Genomic DNA, 15794 nt, shown 5'->3' on the forward strand with positions numbered 1-15794 from the left:
GTGCAGGCGAGGTGTTGGACTGAAAGACACGCGCAGCCGGAACGGGGACAGACGCCGACGCCAGAACACCATACGAGGCAGCGACGAGATCTCACTCAATCGCTCAGAAGAGAGCTTGGGACAACGACACAAGACCAGGAGGACCGGTTAAGCTCCTCAAACTCAAGAGTCATCAGATCTCATACTGAGAATCGGGCCCTTGCAGCCTGTCATCAGCGGAAGTCAGTAACCCCTTGTGTGGGCACGCTCTATGTGCAACGCAGTCGCACCGCGAGCTGGCTCCATTTGTGTCTTGGTCTGTGAAGGTCTGGTTCTATCCTACCGTGCAACGTGTATCACGAGTCCGACAAATCGTTCGCAGGCCTTGCTTCTTTCCCTCCCATCGACCATGATCCTCTCTGTGTCACTGGTGAAGCCCCTGGGCAAAGGTAGGATGATGAGATGTATATGTATTGCGGAAACCGACTGGCAAAGATCGAATGCGTTTGGAGCAGGCGTTTACTCATCTCCAACCTTCTTGCCCTAAATACGGTAATGTAATGCGAGAGATGAAGAAGAGTGTCAGCGGCAGCTCCTCGTATCTATCGGAGAACACGTTTCAACCATGTCCTTGATCTCCCTCGTGGATCTTTGAGAGCGCGCAGAATACCTCAGAGAGGGGAGCGCTGATGGTGACTGTATTGTTCGACTACCTAAGACAGCAGAAGAGCCTCCTTCTGCTCATCGTCATGGCGCCGCGCCCATAGGGCACGTCCATCCCTGGCCGGGCTCTCTGCTTCCTTTCCACCTGACAGACTTCCGCCCAGCATCTCCTCAGGTTCCATCATTCCGCAATTACTCACCTTGGAGGCATTGATCAGTCCACCGGTGATGCCAATCATTCCCACGGTGAAGAAGGCCATGTAAACCTTCATGTACATTCCTGAGCGGGGCAGACGCTGGTAGACGGGGCGGGTGTCGGCCTGGTAGATTCGCTGACGCTGGACGATGGTGTTGCTGAGATGTATGCAGAGTAATTTGAGGAAGAGCCATTGATATCGAAGGGGCATGTGAACAGGAGAGGGAGGATTGGTCAGATCTACAACATCTTCTACCATAGCGTCTCTTGCCTAGAGCTCTTGAAGCGGCAGCGGTAGCAGCAGCAATGGCCTTGTAGTCTACTCACGATCGGTTGACAAGGGCGTCGAGCATGATGGGCGAGTGATGGTGATGGGGTGGGGTGGTATGAGTGCGGGAGACGAGGGCGATGGTAAGACGATGGTGGTATCCAGGCGCGGGATGCGGGTTGATGGGATTTGTCTCTCGGCAACCGTCGGAGCCACACTTCGGAGCCGAGGCATAGACGCTTGGGCGGACAGGCCACCTTGACTTGACTTGTTCCTTCCGGAAGTGCACTTCCGCTTCTACCCACACTTTGTCAACCATCACCATCAGCAATGTCGGCCCAATGAGCGATCCGCCTGTTCCACCTATCACACCTCGGCATAATGCTGCGCCGAGCCATGGTACAGAGGAAGGCAGCGCCCGCCCTTCGCAATTCGCCCATCTCAGTGTCACACGCTTCTCAGACTTAATCAGAAACATCGACTCTGCCTCCGCAGGTCCCGCTGGGAACAAGCGCAGACGCACTGAGGCTCCTTCTGTGGGTTCCACAAGTCTCAACAGACCTGTAGGCAAGCCATTGGGGATCGCCGACTGGGCCAAGGCCAAGGCAGACCTTCGACTGGAGCGAAGGGGCGTGGTAGAGCCGCTGCGCAGAAGTGCAGGCGCGAAGGGTAAAGCTGCTTCTGCCTCACAGTCTGCCGCGTCGACGTCCTCATCTTACGCTCCCTTCTCGAAAGCTCGCCTACTGGAACGAATCGCAACATACAGCCTCTCTACCTACAACGTACGCGTCTCTATCGCTTCCAAAACATCCGCTGCGATCACGAGCGAGCAGGGTCAGCAGGCAATCGCCTCCCTGGGTAGATGGCTCGAGCCCATCGGCCCCGCCCTCAACGGCTGGGTCCATCTTCCTCCTCGCTCCACCGCTCAGAATTCAGAGACTGGTGCCAAGAACAAGCTGCACTGCCCAACCTGTGGCTCGAGCAACACAATTGCAGACCAGATCACAGATCTCGAGCCTCTCTTCAAGCAGGTACAAAGTCTGCAGTCCGGGCATCAAGCCTGGTGTCCATGGACAAGACGATCTTGCCATCCGTCTCTGTACTCTCTGCAAAGCGTGGAGGAAGATTTCGTTGGTCGGCTCAGTCGGACCAAGGCCAGGAGGGTGTTCCGAGAATTGGCAACAAGTATCGATGTGGCCGCAGATGTGTCTGTGGTGAGGCCCGCAGGACTCAGCGAGGAGGACCTAATGGCTCTTCAAGCCGCCCTCACTGTTCCTGGACTCGCGAGCAGAAGTAGCGTGGCTGCAGGCAGCAGCGGTGAGGTTGAGGTTTCTCCGCCTCCCAGCGCCCCAGCAATCCAGCTCGCACTCTGTGGCTGGCTTCCCGTCAGCCACACATCTTCAACAACAGCTTCCTCTTCTTCAAGCATCACGAAGAGACCACGCTCCTCTATCAGCTCATCCAGCGTGCTACAGTGCAGATCTTGCAGTCGCAAGCTCACCACGGGATCCTCCAATCGAGCGGCACCCGTGGATCCAGTGCGGGAGCATCGTCGCTTCTGTCCCTGGGTGCAGGCGGACGTGCAGGCCGACACATACCTGCCGTCGTTCAAGAGTGTACTGGAGGTCGCTCGCCCCAGTGTTGATGAGGTAGATGAGACAGATCTGCAGAATGACGGAGCAGCCATGTTGAAAGCCTTTCAAGACGCGCAACAGCAGCCGCTCCGTTCTGCGAGCATCAAGCCTTCCCACCCAGGCTGGCAGATCAATCTACGTGCTCTCCTCCCCTCGCCTGGCCCGGCCTCGCTGGAAAGCTCTACTGCCGCTGAGCTCCCTGCAGGAGGCTCTGCAACTTTGTACTCTATCGAATCTGTTATAGGAACAGATGAAGGACCCGATGGACCAGACTCGAGCTTTGACGTCTCGGCTCGGAGTGCCCGCAGCGGTGGGACGGTGAAGAGGAAGAGAACATCGGAGATTCTCAGGGAGGCCAGGAGCTTGCTGTTCGGTACGGGTGGTGGGAGCGCAACTACCAGCAGGACCGCATGAGTCGGCAGACGATGATGATAGTAAGATGCCTAGGAGGTCAGAAGAAGCCTTGTGAAAGCCAATACGGTTGTCGGATGCAAAGAGTTGAATTGCTATATACCCCACTTTACCACTACACTACATGAGAGTCTATATGAATTCTTCGTTTGGTCGTTACACGTCACGTCACGTCATGCTCGAACAAATACACGTCTGAAGTCCCTGTTCGCTCATCAGATGCGTACCAGACTCCTCTCCCACCGAATCCGAATTGGTCTAGAGTGGGCCTGGTCCCCTCCCACTAGCAGTAGAAGCGCTCCCTCCACCAGCAGCAGCGCCAGCGCCAGAAGCCCACCAAGCCTCACCTCCTCTTACAGCCGAGGTGCGGGTGAGGGACTCGCTACTTCGTCTCCTGCCGATAGTGTCTGTATCCCCATCCCCTTCTTCACTCTCACTCTCACTCTCCACTTCGGCTTGGACGTCATCATCCAACTTCTCTCCAGCTTCATACTCGCCTTCGTACTCTGCTCCATCACTATCGGGTATCGTATCTCCTTCTTCTACATACGCGTCCACACCTATGTCCTCTTCCTCATCGAACTCAACAGGACTATAGATCGATGAGCTGCCTTCCATCTCCTCCTCCTCTTCCAGTTGACCTTCGCCCTGCAAATCGAGAGATCCAGCATCGTCTGCGTAGCGCAAAAAGGCTCCCCCTGCAGGCTGGCGGAAGGCAGTGCTGGGGCTCCTACTCGAACCTGGGCTTGAGCTGAACCCAGCTTGTAGAGCAGCACCTGCCCCAGGACCGAGATTACTGCTGCCTGCATGAGCTCCACCTCCCGCTCCACCGGCGATAGAAGCGAAGCCACTGCTCATTACGCTCGACTCTTCGGCTATGTCCGAGAGACCTTCCTCTGCTTCGCGACGCAGGGCATAGGAGAGACCAAAGTAAGATGCTTTGAGCTGTTCTGATCCCGGATCCGAGTCTGAGCGAGGCGCAGCGCGAGAAGGAGAGGAAGAATAGGCGAGGGTGGAAAGAGCTGGCGCGAGCTGCGAGGAGGAGGATGTATCGGCGTCGACATCTTGCTCCAGGTCGTCCTCATCGCTTTCGAATCGAGGCAGAGCTTGCACCTGGCTCGTGACCTCTTGCGCTGGAAGAGCAGCAGGAGCAGCACCAACGGGCGTATTTGTCCACCAGAGTGGAGGCGCAGTCGGCTCGGCCTTTCTGCCGCGAGAGATCTGACCAGAGGAATGCTCCCTCTCCATCCTTCTTGAGATGCTGCCCTTCATACTGCTCGCTGGAGATGCAGAGCCTGAAGAAAGTGATGGCGAATATGCGGGAATTGTCGTAGTGGTATCGACACGTCCTAGCTGGGCAGCGCGACTCGGCGGGGTGGTCGGTGCTATAGGCGTCTCTCGCGAGGGTGTAGAGGCGGGTGGGGTCAAGGGCGCCGGCGCGGGAGGAGTTGGTGCAGACCTGCTCGAGCTCGGCGAGCCAGGCATGACAGGCTCGCGACCATACTGTACACCGAGCCCCATGACTTCTTTGAACTCGGCTTCTGTGAATGCTCTTCCTCCGCCTCGTGATGTAAACATTGGGCTCTGGGAGCCGTCGGCAGGCTCGTCTCCTTCGTCATACTCCGATTCTTCCCCGATATCGCTCGGCAAGCTCCCGGGGGAGTAAGGTGGAGAGACGTCTTCTCCCCTTTGATGCCATGCAGGAGAGGAGGGAGCCGTGTCGTTGTCTGGCGGACGGGAGTAGGCTGCTTCAGCTGCCATGAGTGTCTCAACGTCGCCACCAATGGGCCGAGCAATGAAGCGGCCCAGCAACTCGAGGCCCTTCTCCCGCTCAGCTTCAGTACCGGCGAGGTACATCGCGACGAACGGCCAGGCATGCACACCTCCACTGCCATGCTCTACGGCAGTCTTGAGCCACTTGCCTCTCTGTAGACGCTCGTACCTCTCCCTCTCTTCCTCGCCGTCTTGTCGTGGCCGATCGTCACGTCGCGAAGGCGTGAGGTCTTCAGGACTTTTCCCGCTGTGCACCAGCTCGACCCAGGCCTCGATGTCAGCCGACATGCGCTCTCGCTCGCCCCATGTCACAAGGCAGCCGCGCTCGAGCTGAATCTTTGACCAGTCTCCCAGAATCGGTGACAGCAAAGGATTAGAGTCAAGATCCGCAGAGGCCGAAGACGGAGAGCTGAGGATGGGAAAGTAGAGATCTTTTGTGCTCCTTACTGCGTCTGTCTCACGTTCTCTTGAGCTGAAGATGGGAGCCAGGCCGGATGTGAAGCTTGGCTGGACTACAGCTGTCGAGAGAGGAGGCGACGTGCGGACCAACTCCTCCTTGGGTACCAGTTGCTCAAAGAGTGGGTGCTCGAGGAAGTCCTTGACGGCCCGAGCGAGTCTTCTAGCGGGATCAGCGACGTGGGTGGTGCGGGTAGCCTTCTTCCCTTTGCGCTGTCCTGCTTCGCCAGCTTGGGATTCTTCTTCGAGACCCCTACTGAGAATGCCTCCTAAGTGCGCGACCCAGCCCAAAGGACCGATGACTCTGCGAGGCCTCTCAAGTACCCCAGCGTATACCTGTGCAAAGTGGAGCAGAGTCTCGGATGCAACATAGTCCCATTCATACGAGGTGATGGCAGCAGTGAGATCCTCGCTAGGTTCCGGATGAGAAGTCGTTGTGCCCAATGAGTCTCTGAAGCTGCTTTGCTTCTTATGAGAGCTCTTTGCTGACTGCTTTGTATCTCTTTGCATCTCCTCTTCTTTTCTGAGGGCAGCAAATGCGTGGGCTTGAGATGGCCTCAAGTCCACCCAGGGACTGATAAGAAGCGCCTTTCCCGGCAGAGGCAGCTTGGTCCAGTCCCTCTCTCGATACACTTCTTTTCCTCCTTGTCCATTCAGGGTCAGCAACATTGCAAGGGCGAGGTTGCCGCCCGCAGAATCTCCCGCAAAAGTGATGCTGCTGGGGTCAAGCCGCTCTACCTCGATTAGATGCGCGTAGCATCTGAGGCATTGTAGCAGGGGTGCTGGGAATCGTGCAGTGGGACCGAGATCGTACTCTACAGCCACACATCTTGCCAGTGGCGCAGAGGGGTCGGCAGCTTCGAATCGGCAGACCTTGTTGAGGACCCGAAGTAGTGCCTCCGCGTAGAAGGAAACGCTGCCCAGGGAGAAGCCTCCACCGTGAAGATAGAGGATGGTCGACGCCTGCCGTGATGTCTCACTCTGGCGACGTGACTCTGAGGAAGCATATGCGTCTGGTCCCATCCAGATTGCCCGAAAGGCAGGGACTGGTGACGGCGAGGAGTCCGTCTTTATTGGCTCACCGCGGATCTCCTTCATGAGCTCCCAGCTGGCGCCGCCTGTCCGCCAGCCGACAAAGGGCAGCATCGTATCTTCTGCGAAGAGAACTCGTGGCAGCAAGTGCGGGAAGTTCATGCAAGCGAAGCGGGTAATGAGAATGACGAGGTGATGGAAGGGTGAGAGTTGCGATGGAGGAGGGGCAAGCGGGTGAGGACGCTGCGAGGGTCTGAATACGTTGGAGGCAGGATTCACATCGCTGTCTTGTGGTTCGCTTTCTGGAGAAACAGGCTGAGGGTGGCTGAGAGTCCACCGCCGGTAGAAATCGAACGGAAGAGAAGTGACTAAGAAGGGGTCGGGAGGTGATGATGAGTCAGTCGTAGCTTCATTGGTCCAGCTCGGGTAGCGCCTCTTTTACTCACAGCAGTACCACAACGACTTGGCAGCGATATCGACGAGCTCAGCTATTGCCAGCGTCTTGATCAAGTTGATGGCATAAGCTGCAGCGATCAAGACGAGATCCAGTGCAGTCATCCCACCCAAGACGGGCCGCTGATGCTGGCTGCTGCTATTCCTCCGTGTAGGTTTTCCAGGCCGCATCGTGGAGACACCGTCTCTAGCGCGAGTGAAGGAGTCTCTCCGCGCCTGCTGTCCTCGAGAATGGACCGAAGAGGATGTGGAAGCGGGTGTAGATGACGTTGTTGCGGCGGCTCTCTTGGACATGGTGGGCATGGTGGGCCGATTCGCCTGGCGTCGCTGCTGAGGCTTCGAGGCGCCCGAGTGCCCACCCATGATGGAGGATGAACTGGGAGAGGAGCGCAGGAAGGTGTCTCTCTGTTCGTTGTAGGAGTGTATGCTCTCTGATTGCGAGCAGTACGCTGCGTGGCGATGAGGGGCCTCCCACTGGGTGAGCTACTGGCGAAGATCTGTGCAAGCTTGCAGCAGCTGCAGGCAATGTGTGCTGAGCTCAGATCTGTCCGAATGACTGGATGAGCCAGGCTGGGTAGCCGTCTCTGACAGCGGTGAGGGTTGTGACGGCAGGAGAGTAGTGGTGAGCCGGAAATGCCAGTGTGAGATGCTGACGAGGTGAGGATCGTGTGGGTCCAAGCTTAGTGGGATACGCAGTGAGTCCCCCTTGTGTGCGTGTGCGTGTGAGTAAATGGCTGCCTCGTCTCTCTACGCCTTCGCCAAAAAGACGCCGAGGCGTGGCGCGGGGTGGCTGCGTTTGCTCTTTGCTCCTTTGCTGCTGCGTTTTGCTGTTGCTGCCTCGCCTCCATTTCACACGCTCCGACTGCACCCATCATCGCACGGCAGAACAATGGCCCGAAGAGATCTGGATAAGCAAGCCCAGACCACACCTTTGTCGCGCCCTTGGCCAAATATCAATATCATGACACTCAGGCAGCACGCTCGGCACGACACACGAAGGCAGAGATTGCGGAAACAATGCCATTGTGTGAAATTTATACTATGCCGTGTGTGAAGAATTGCGAGGATATTGCTGCAATACACTCAAGTCGTCCATCCTGCTCAAGTCACCCAATACCCCGTAGCAAGTGGCCTTAGCGGATAGGTCCGCCAGCAGATGGGTCTGGAGCATTCCCACTGCCTCCCTGCTTGTCAATGGAGAATTCCTGCAAGTCCTGCAAGGTCACCGACTTGAGTGCCAGCTGATGTGTGGCAGGGAGGATGACGCTGGAGAAGGAGCAGGAGAGATTAGCAGCGGGAGAGGAAGTCAGTACATTTCCAAGAACGGGACTTTGCGACGATTGGCTCCAACTCACCTAGGTACCGCCGACCTTCCAACCTCGCCGCTCCTATATGCAGTCAAAGCCTCCTTCCACCTTGTGACGCATAGACACCACTTGCACCCACCACTGAGGATACTCGTCAAATCATTTCCCCTGCTCTTACTAAACTCCAGGAACTCCGGTGTAACCTGCGCAGCGAGTGTGTGCGAGCCTCCGTCAGCAGGCGCCGTATTACAGTATCCATCTCGAAAGAAGCCGGTCAGAGGTTGAGTGGAGCATTGTGCTAGGGGCTGGGAGAAGACATTCGTAGAGGGTTCCATGGAGGACATGCTGAAGTGGGCGGGGGAGTGCGAGGCTAGTCGACGTGTTGTGCTGGGCAGAGCGAGCGAGGTGAGAGTCGCCAGCGAGAAGAGTTTGCGGAGTAGGCGCGGAATGGTGGGCAGATGATGCGACGTAGGTACAGACAGTCAGGTTGATCAGGGTATGATGATGCTTGACTGAGGACGGGAAGGTCTGTGCTGGTCTATACTGTAGCTGACACCCTCGTCTAATCTTGGTCTGATTGCTCGCGCCTCCACCTCCCTTTCCGCTGAGGTCAGCCGACGAAATCACGTAAAGCCCACCATCCGCCCCTCTGAATAGTACGATTGAGGGCATGGAAAGCACCCAAGTAGGATGTTGGCCAGGCGACGTTGGGCACTGAATCTCGCTACAGCCTGCCAAGCGTCATGGTGAGGTCGCCGAGCTCAGCCGAGGCAGCGCTGCGTTGTCCGAGGGGACATTCCAAAGGCGCGCCAGGGTCCACTCACGGCTTTTGCTCCGCTCCTGTCCTGCTCCGTTTGGACCCTGTGCAGATTTCTCACATGCCTGCCCTTTCCTCCGCTCCACAGTCCGCCTTCCCCATGGGGTTCCACTGCCCTTCCCGCAACTCGCAACTGCAGCGATTAGCAATGGCCTGCTCTCTTCCCGTTTCCTCTCTTGCCTTTTGACCACTTCCTTGTATACCTCTTCCTTTTACACAGACCTCACATTGCGGCAATAGCCATCCTATACCAATCTCCGCTTGAGTCCTTTGAGTTCTAATCACCATGGCCCCTCTGCAGACCGAAAAGGCTGGCGAGCCTCTCTCCACCGGCTCACGCTGGCTGCGTCTCTCCCCACACCTCAAAACTCGTCGTCCTTCTCCGCGAGTCCTCATGATCGCAATCACCAACCCTCCTTACAATCTTTTAGACGGCAACGTCCTCTCTGAGCTGAAGCGGGTTCTTCTCGCTCTGCGACCCACTGCGACCGGAGCTGTAATTCTCACCTCGGACGTCCCAGAGATCTTCCTCTCGCACTACTCCGTTCAAGAGATCCTCGACTTCTCTTCCTTGGTACCCTTTCCCGTATCTGCGGGCGTAGTGCGTGGTCTGCTGGCATGGGAGAGCTGGTCTGCCTACTTTGGCTTCCGTGGGCTCACCCGCCGTACGCCCTTGGCGCCTCTAGCGCACCTGAACCTCTACCATGAAGTCACCCATCTACTGCGCTCCATCCCACAAATCACAATTGCCTCACTCAACGGCCGCGCCTTTGGTGGAGGATGCGAGCTAGCCCTCGCCTGCGACTTTCGTGTCATGATCGGCAGTCTTGCCGAGGGAGAAGAGGACAACATTGCTGCCATTTCCCGCGGTATCGGACAGCCGGAGATTGCACTCGGCTTGATCCCCGGTGGAGGTGGAACACAAATGCTCACTCGTCTCCTTGGCCCCGCAAAAGCACTCGATCTCTGTCTGAGTGGCAGGCTGATTTCGGCCAAAGAGGCACTCCAGCTGGGACTGCTCAATCAGGTCGTCAAGGATCAGAAGGAGCTGAACGAGGTCACGATTGAAATGGCAAAGAGTATGGCCAGGAGGAACCCCACGGCCATCCAGTGCATCAAGGACTCTATTCACGTTGGCGGTAGTCAGAGCTTGGCTGATGGCATGCGGCGCGAGCAGGGCAACTTCGGCGAAGCGTGAGTTGAAACGGTCATGCTTTGCAGCTTTCTGTCGGGAAGAAGTACTTATAATGCCTGACACTTAATTACACCTTTTGCTCCTTCTGACCCTGTCTTCTTCCAGCTGCCTCGGCCCAGAGGCAGGCTACGCCATGTCTACCTACCTCAAGAACATCGACAAGTTCCTCGGCACAGGCGAGGATGCCAAGCCTGAAGAGTATTACTCGCCGCTCGTAAATGGAACCTTCATCGACATGACGCCCGGTGGAGCTGCGAGGCAGAACAAGCGGAAGAAGACGTGAGTGGGAGTGCAAATTGGATGTGGGGAAGTCGTAGATAGGACAGCGCAAGAACGCACGTTGCCATTGTTGAGTAGTTTCGCCTACCATACTGTAGCCGAATATGATACCTCCTGCGACAATCTCTGCATCGCACCGCTCCAAGTGCAGCTGGACCCTCGCTGTCTGTCTACCTCCAGAAGAATTTTCCGATCTTCTTGAGCGTCTTCTTCGCCTTCTGCACAGCTCCCCTCACTTTCTTCGTTCTTGGTGGCTTAGTGTGGCGCAACGGAGAAGCAACGCCTTCAAGCTCCTTGAACCTCTTTGGGGCCGTCGGCGGTAAAGGAGGGATAGCGTACCTGCCCTGTGAATTGGACGGCCTCTCCGACTTGAAGAATTGCGGTCCGTTGGGAAAGCGAGGCTCCGTGGCAGCCTGTGTATGTCGAAAGAAGAAGCCACCCCCAGGAGCAGGTTGCTGCTCGAACCCGTCCAGACTGCGCTTACCAAAGAGCTTCTTGAACCCCTTTGTGAGCTTGCCCATTCCTGACTTTGCCATGCCCCCCATCCTGGATGCCACTCCCTTCTTCTTCTGCGGAGGTGCCTCCCAAGCTCTTGGCGGAGGACTGCCTGGTATACCGTTCAAGTTCAGCTTCTGGAAAGTCTTTGGGGACGGGGATGATTTCTTCCAATCATCTGGATTTCCCAAATTGAGGTACTCCCAAAGCTTCTTCCCACCTGACCCTTGTCGTGGCTTTCCAGGGATTTGCAAAGGTGTCGGTCGCGGGCCGCGGATACCTGTCCCTGCAGCCGGCTCCCCCATCATCGCCTTGAGACGTCTCTGCTGTTTTCTATGTGCAGGCGGTACACGCTTCTTCGACCAGTCTGGCTCTGGTGACGAAAAGGGAGGGGGTGTCCCATGTCGAATGACCCTAGCGAATCTGTTTCTCACCAGACCTCTCCCTCTGGAGTCGTTTGAGTCGGAACCAGAGGATTCTGTTGAGAAGGGCGTGCCGGTGGACTCTGTAGGGGTGGTGAGTGGGTGAGAAGAGCCGGAGGGGCGCTCCCATGCTCTTCCGAAGTAGTCGCTGACGGAGCCACCAGACTCGCTGTCACTGTTGTGAACCCCCCGGCTTGTAAGACCGCTCTCAGTATCATCTGTGTTCAATAGGCGTTTGCCAATCGACGGCAACGGCAGCGGTTGCAATGGATTATCTGTTGACCGTTCTACGTAGTTCATGACACTTGATGTCAACGATGTCGGCTGCGAAGGCCGGTCTGGGGGACCAGACCCCAAGGAAGCCATGGCCAGCGTGGAACCTGCCAAGCCGATCATTAACGAGGAAGAGACTGTGTTGATTGGGCATATCCTCATAGTGGAGGGACTCGGCCACTGAGCGAGCCCGGCAAAGGCGAATAGGAAAAAGCAGCAGAGGCCGGCTCTGTCAAGGTTCGGTAAGAAGAGATTACTGGGGAGTGTCTGAGTGACCAGCAGTCATTGTGTGTGGTGCTGAGAAGGGCATGTGAAGGTACTTGGGCGAGAGTGGCGAGTAGGCTAGAGCCTTATAAGACCCGCCGAGATTGCCTGGAGGCAACTCTTCGGCCGGCAAAATCGCCTCTCCTGGGAGCCGCAAACGAGATGTTTGGATACTCATCGCCTCGCTGTTGCGCATCTATGGCGAAGAGAAGGACTGGGCAAGTCAATGTGTTGCGCTTTGCTGGTGAGCAACGCGAGCACGTCAACAGCGGCGTTCGAGATGCTCAGTGACAGCAACAGGGCGGCAGATTCCAAGATGAGCTTGGTGAGGAGTCCTCTCCTGCGGCTTTTGTACTATCCTGGGTCCAGAGACCACCAAATTTGGCCTGCGGTAAGTTCCATCTCTTTCGAGGCCCAGCAATTGGTCAGAATCTCGATTTCAGTCCTGTGTATTCGTCTTCGAGGAAACAACGGAACGGATTCCTCGTTGAGCACGGACCGGGTGAGGCGCCTCCACCCGGGATTGCCTCAGCCTCGCTACCCAACACACCAACACCATCTCCCTCCCGTTCCGAATTGCCTTGACTTCTCCTCCAACGACGTCGTCTAGTGGCTCCTTGGCTCCTCTTCCGACTTCTCTGTCCGGCCAGCGCATGGCTCCCAAGCGCTCTTCGTCGTCGACGCCATCGACGCCCAGCAAGAAGCGCAAGGATGCCGCCGGAGCTCAACCGTCCCTGGCTTCCTTCCTCGCCTCTCCGTCTAAGGCCAAGGCGGATCGGGAGGGGCAGGAAACTGGCAACAATGCCAACGGATTGGCCAAAGAAAGCAATGGCGCTCATGGGCAAGAGGATGATGACGCCTTATTTGCGCTGAAGCTCGCAGCGAGAGAGGCAGGCGTATCCTTGGGTGAGATGCGCAGGCGCTTTGGTCTACCGAGCCTACCGTCAGCAGCTGCAACTGCTCAGGTCAAGCCCAGTGATCGCGTACCGGCTTCGAAACCACTGGAAACGAAGCTTCCTGTTCATCCTCTCTTCCAGAAATCCAAGCCTCGGAATCAGGAGGCTGCCCGTGCTCGCTCGGCGGCTACGACGCCGCCGCCCGTGGAGGTTCGGGATGCCCCCATAGCGGGTCCCAGCACGCCCAAGAAGCCCTCCTTTGATCTTCATGCTCTAGATGCCGACATCAACGCCATAGATCTCACAGAAGATGTGTTGCGCTTCGATCCAGCCTCAGTCTCTACCTCTGGTTGGCCACGCTCGGCTAGCGGCGATCCAACCACACCTTATGCCCTTCTGTCCCACGCCTTCATCACCATCTCTTCCACCCGCTCTCGCCTCCTCATCACGACAGTCCTCACGAATGCGATGCGGATCATCAAGGTACATGACCGGTCTAGCCTTCTTGCCGCTATATACCTGGTCAGCAATCACATCGCCCCGAATTATGATGACGTCCAGCTGGGGATCGGCGGCTCGTTGGTGAACAAGGCGATCAAGTCCGTGACGGGCAAGAGCGCAAAGACGCTGAAGATTCTTTGGGACCAGACGGGTGATCCAGGAGATGTGGCCTTCGAGGCCAAGAAGGGAGTCGACCCTCTGGTCAAACCAAGCCCAATCACAGTCCAGAAGCTCTTCTCAACCCTCCATGCTATTGCTGCTCTGGAAGGGTCCGGCTCAGTCAATACCAAGCTCGGACATGTCACGAAGCTCTTAGTGGCATCGAGGGGAGAGGAAACACGGTGGCTTGTACGGACATTCCAGTCCCATCTCAGGATCGGTGCCGTAAAGAAGACTTTGAGCGGAGCACTCGCAAGATGCTTCAGTCTGATTGAGACAGGAGAAGAGGGACCTGGAAAGACTCCGAACGAGGTGATGGTTGGGGTCGAAGAGAGACAGGGCATCCTTGCAAATCCGTCAAAGCCTAAAGACCGGCAGGATCCGAGACGTTTATCCGTGATAGCAAAGTTCGCCAAAGCAGAGAAGGTCGTGCGGTGAGTCAGACAGATGAGAAACACCCAGCGGAGCCGTGGTAGCTGATGCTTGTTGTGATCTTCTTTACTTCAGAGAGGTCTTCTCCCGACACCCGAACTTCACCTCTCTTCTCGAGGCACTGCTCCATGAGCCTGCGTCAGAAGGCGGTCTCACCCATCTTTCTGCTCTGGTCCCCCTTCGCATAGGAACCCCAATCTCACCCATGTTGGGATCGATTACGCGTTCGCTCACCGATGTGTACACCAAGCTCGGCGTCGGCACCCCAGCGCACAGAGCTTTTGTGTCCGAGTTCAAGTACGACGGACAACGTGTCCAGATTCATGCCAGAAGGGTCGCTGAGGCTGCTGTGGGCGAGGATGGAAAGTTGGGCGAAGAAGCCAGAAGGGTGCGAAAGCAGGTCGATCCACAAGGGAGGGGGAGATGGATGGGCCAAAGGGGCGAATACTTCGTCAGACTCTTCTCCAGACACCTTGAGGACATGAGCAGCAAAGTGAGCATAGCCGTCCGATTGGAATCAGAGCGTGGCGGATACTGACAACCGCTTCACTTGTCCTCTCTGCAGTATCCAGACATCAATGACCTGGTCCCTTTATTAATGAGTCGAACGGCCTCTCCAGAATATCCGGGCGTGGAGCCCATCCAATCCTTCATGATCGACGCCGAGGTCGTGGCTATCGGAGCCGACGAATCAGAGCTTTTGCCATTCCAGACCTTGTCGAACCGAAGCAGGAAGGATGTGGACCTCTCCAATGTCAAGGTCAAGGTCGGCCTCTTTGCCTTCGACCTGATGTACCTCGACGGTCAGTCCCTCTTGAAATCTTCATTCAGAGTCAGGAGGAACCTACTGCATACGAGGTTTCCACATCTGTCACCAGATAATCCACTCATTGCTCGCTTTGTGCATGTCAAGTCTTGCGAGAGCAATGAGCCGGATGAGGTGGAGAAGTTCTTTGCAGAGGCGAGGGGTAGTCGTTGTGAGGGTATTATGGTCAAGACTTTGGATCACCACTGGCAGCAAGCACCTTCGACGCCACCTTCCAATGGACATGGCAAGGAGTCTCCAGGAGACGACGCGGAAGTGAACGGCAAACGAGATCGCGCAGAAGAGGTGGGCAAGCTAGAGCAGCTCGGTGATGTTGTAGCCGATGATTTGACGATGGAAGAGGACGACGAGGCCATCCTCGACGCAGCCTCCAAGGACAAGGCTGGCGCGCCTGTCAAGAAGGGCAAGAAGGCCAAGCAATCAGAAGAAGACGAGGATGCTTCCATCGGCAAGGGTGTCAGCGGACGTGGGAAAGCCCTCCTTTCCACGTATGAGCCAGACAAGCGATGCGAGAGTTGGCTCAAAGTGAAAAAGGACTACGTCGATGGCATGGGTGACAGTTTGGACCTAGTCCCCATTGCAGCTTGGCACGGCATGGGTCGCAAAGCCCAATGGTGGTCTCCTGTCCTCCTAGCCGTATACGACGAAGATACTGGAGTGTACTCTGCAGTGTGCAAGTGCATTTCGGGATTCACCGACAAGGAGTACATCGATATCAAGACTGTTCGCTTTCCGGAAAATAACGACGAGGCTGATTCGAGTTGCTATTCTGCGCGAAGCCAGGTCTGTCGACACGAGTATGATACGGGCGGCTATCAACCCGATGTTTGGTTTGAACCACGTGAGGTATGGGAAATTAGAGGGGCGGATATCACGATTAGCCCGGTGTATCCTGCGGCTAGGGGATTGGTTAATGAGGAGAGGGGACTGAGCATACGCTTTCCAAGATTTATGCAGAGGAGAATGGACAAAGGACCCGAGCAGGCCAGTACGCCTGGTCAACTAGCAAAGTAAGTCGAGATCACAGGGATGTTTCAGAGCGACGGATCGATTTGCTGATTTT

At 56.5% G+C, this 15794-nt stretch overlaps 8 protein-coding genes across 8 annotated transcripts; 4 read left to right on the forward strand and 4 right to left on the reverse strand.

Annotated features, from left to right (window-relative positions):
• Positions 1 to 77: 77 nt before the first annotated feature.
• On the forward strand, positions 78 to 609 carry BCV69DRAFT_62083 (hypothetical protein). The gene has a single exon (XM_025495401.1). It carries the CDS (start codon positions 251 to 253, stop codon positions 524 to 526), a length of 276 nt encoding a protein of 91 aa, XP_025345916.1. The 5' UTR covers positions 78 to 250; the 3' UTR covers positions 527 to 609.
• On the reverse strand, positions 565 to 1212 carry BCV69DRAFT_284741 (hypothetical protein). Its single transcript, XM_025493157.1, has 2 exons — positions 1166 to 1212; positions 565 to 996 (listed from the first exon to the last, which is right to left on the reverse strand). The coding sequence occupies exons 1-2, from the start codon at positions 1189 to 1191 to the stop codon at positions 693 to 695; spliced, it is 330 nt and encodes a 109-aa protein (XP_025345917.1). The 5' UTR covers positions 1192 to 1212; the 3' UTR covers positions 565 to 692.
• Positions 1213 to 1400: 188 nt separating this feature from the next.
• BCV69DRAFT_62098 (hypothetical protein) lies at positions 1401 to 3281 on the forward strand. Its single transcript, XM_025495402.1, has one exon. The coding sequence runs from the start codon at positions 1448 to 1450 to the stop codon at positions 3152 to 3154; it is 1707 nt and encodes a 568-aa protein (XP_025345918.1). The 5' UTR covers positions 1401 to 1447; the 3' UTR covers positions 3155 to 3281.
• BCV69DRAFT_284744 (alpha/beta-hydrolase) lies at positions 3218 to 7574 on the reverse strand. The gene is made up of 2 exons (XM_025493158.1): positions 6859 to 7574; positions 3218 to 6780 (listed from the first exon to the last, which is right to left on the reverse strand). Exons 1-2 carry the CDS (start codon positions 7226 to 7228, stop codon positions 3410 to 3412), a joined length of 3741 nt encoding a protein of 1246 aa, XP_025345919.1. The 5' UTR covers positions 7229 to 7574; the 3' UTR covers positions 3218 to 3409.
• A 292-nt stretch (positions 7575 to 7866) lies between these two features.
• On the reverse strand, positions 7867 to 8902 carry BCV69DRAFT_284745 (hypothetical protein). The gene is made up of 2 exons (XM_025493159.1): positions 8221 to 8902; positions 7867 to 8131 (listed from the first exon to the last, which is right to left on the reverse strand). Exons 1-2 carry the CDS (start codon positions 8514 to 8516, stop codon positions 7999 to 8001), a joined length of 429 nt encoding a protein of 142 aa, XP_025345920.1. The 5' UTR covers positions 8517 to 8902; the 3' UTR covers positions 7867 to 7998.
• Positions 8903 to 9082: 180 nt separating this feature from the next.
• BCV69DRAFT_284747 (ClpP/crotonase) lies at positions 9083 to 10582 on the forward strand. The gene is made up of 2 exons (XM_025493160.1): positions 9083 to 10183; positions 10290 to 10582. The coding sequence occupies exons 1-2, from the start codon at positions 9276 to 9278 to the stop codon at positions 10465 to 10467; spliced, it is 1086 nt and encodes a 361-aa protein (XP_025345921.1). The 5' UTR covers positions 9083 to 9275; the 3' UTR covers positions 10468 to 10582.
• Positions 10583 to 10633: 51 nt separating this feature from the next.
• Positions 10634 to 11815, reverse strand: BCV69DRAFT_300919 (hypothetical protein; the record flags this gene model as incomplete). Its single annotated transcript, XM_025494502.1, has 1 exon — positions 10634 to 11815. The coding sequence occupies one exon, from the start codon at positions 11813 to 11815 to the stop codon at positions 10634 to 10636; it is 1182 nt and encodes a 393-aa protein (XP_025345922.1).
• A 755-nt stretch (positions 11816 to 12570) lies between these two features.
• On the forward strand, positions 12571 to 15745 carry BCV69DRAFT_252073 (ATP-dependent DNA ligase; the record flags this gene model as incomplete). Its single annotated transcript, XM_025490457.1, has 3 exons — positions 12571 to 13907; positions 13981 to 14398; positions 14471 to 15745. 3 exons carry the CDS (start codon positions 12571 to 12573, stop codon positions 15743 to 15745), a joined length of 3030 nt encoding a protein of 1009 aa, XP_025345923.1.
• Positions 15746 to 15794: the final 49 nt, after the last annotated feature.

This window comes from Pseudomicrostroma glucosiphilum (assembly GCF_003144135.1).
Source record: "Pseudomicrostroma glucosiphilum strain MCA 4718 unplaced genomic scaffold BCV69scaffold_14, whole genome shotgun sequence".
In the NCBI taxonomy this organism is placed as follows: Eukaryota; Fungi; Basidiomycota; class Exobasidiomycetes; order Microstromatales; family Microstromataceae; genus Microstroma; species Microstroma glucosiphilum.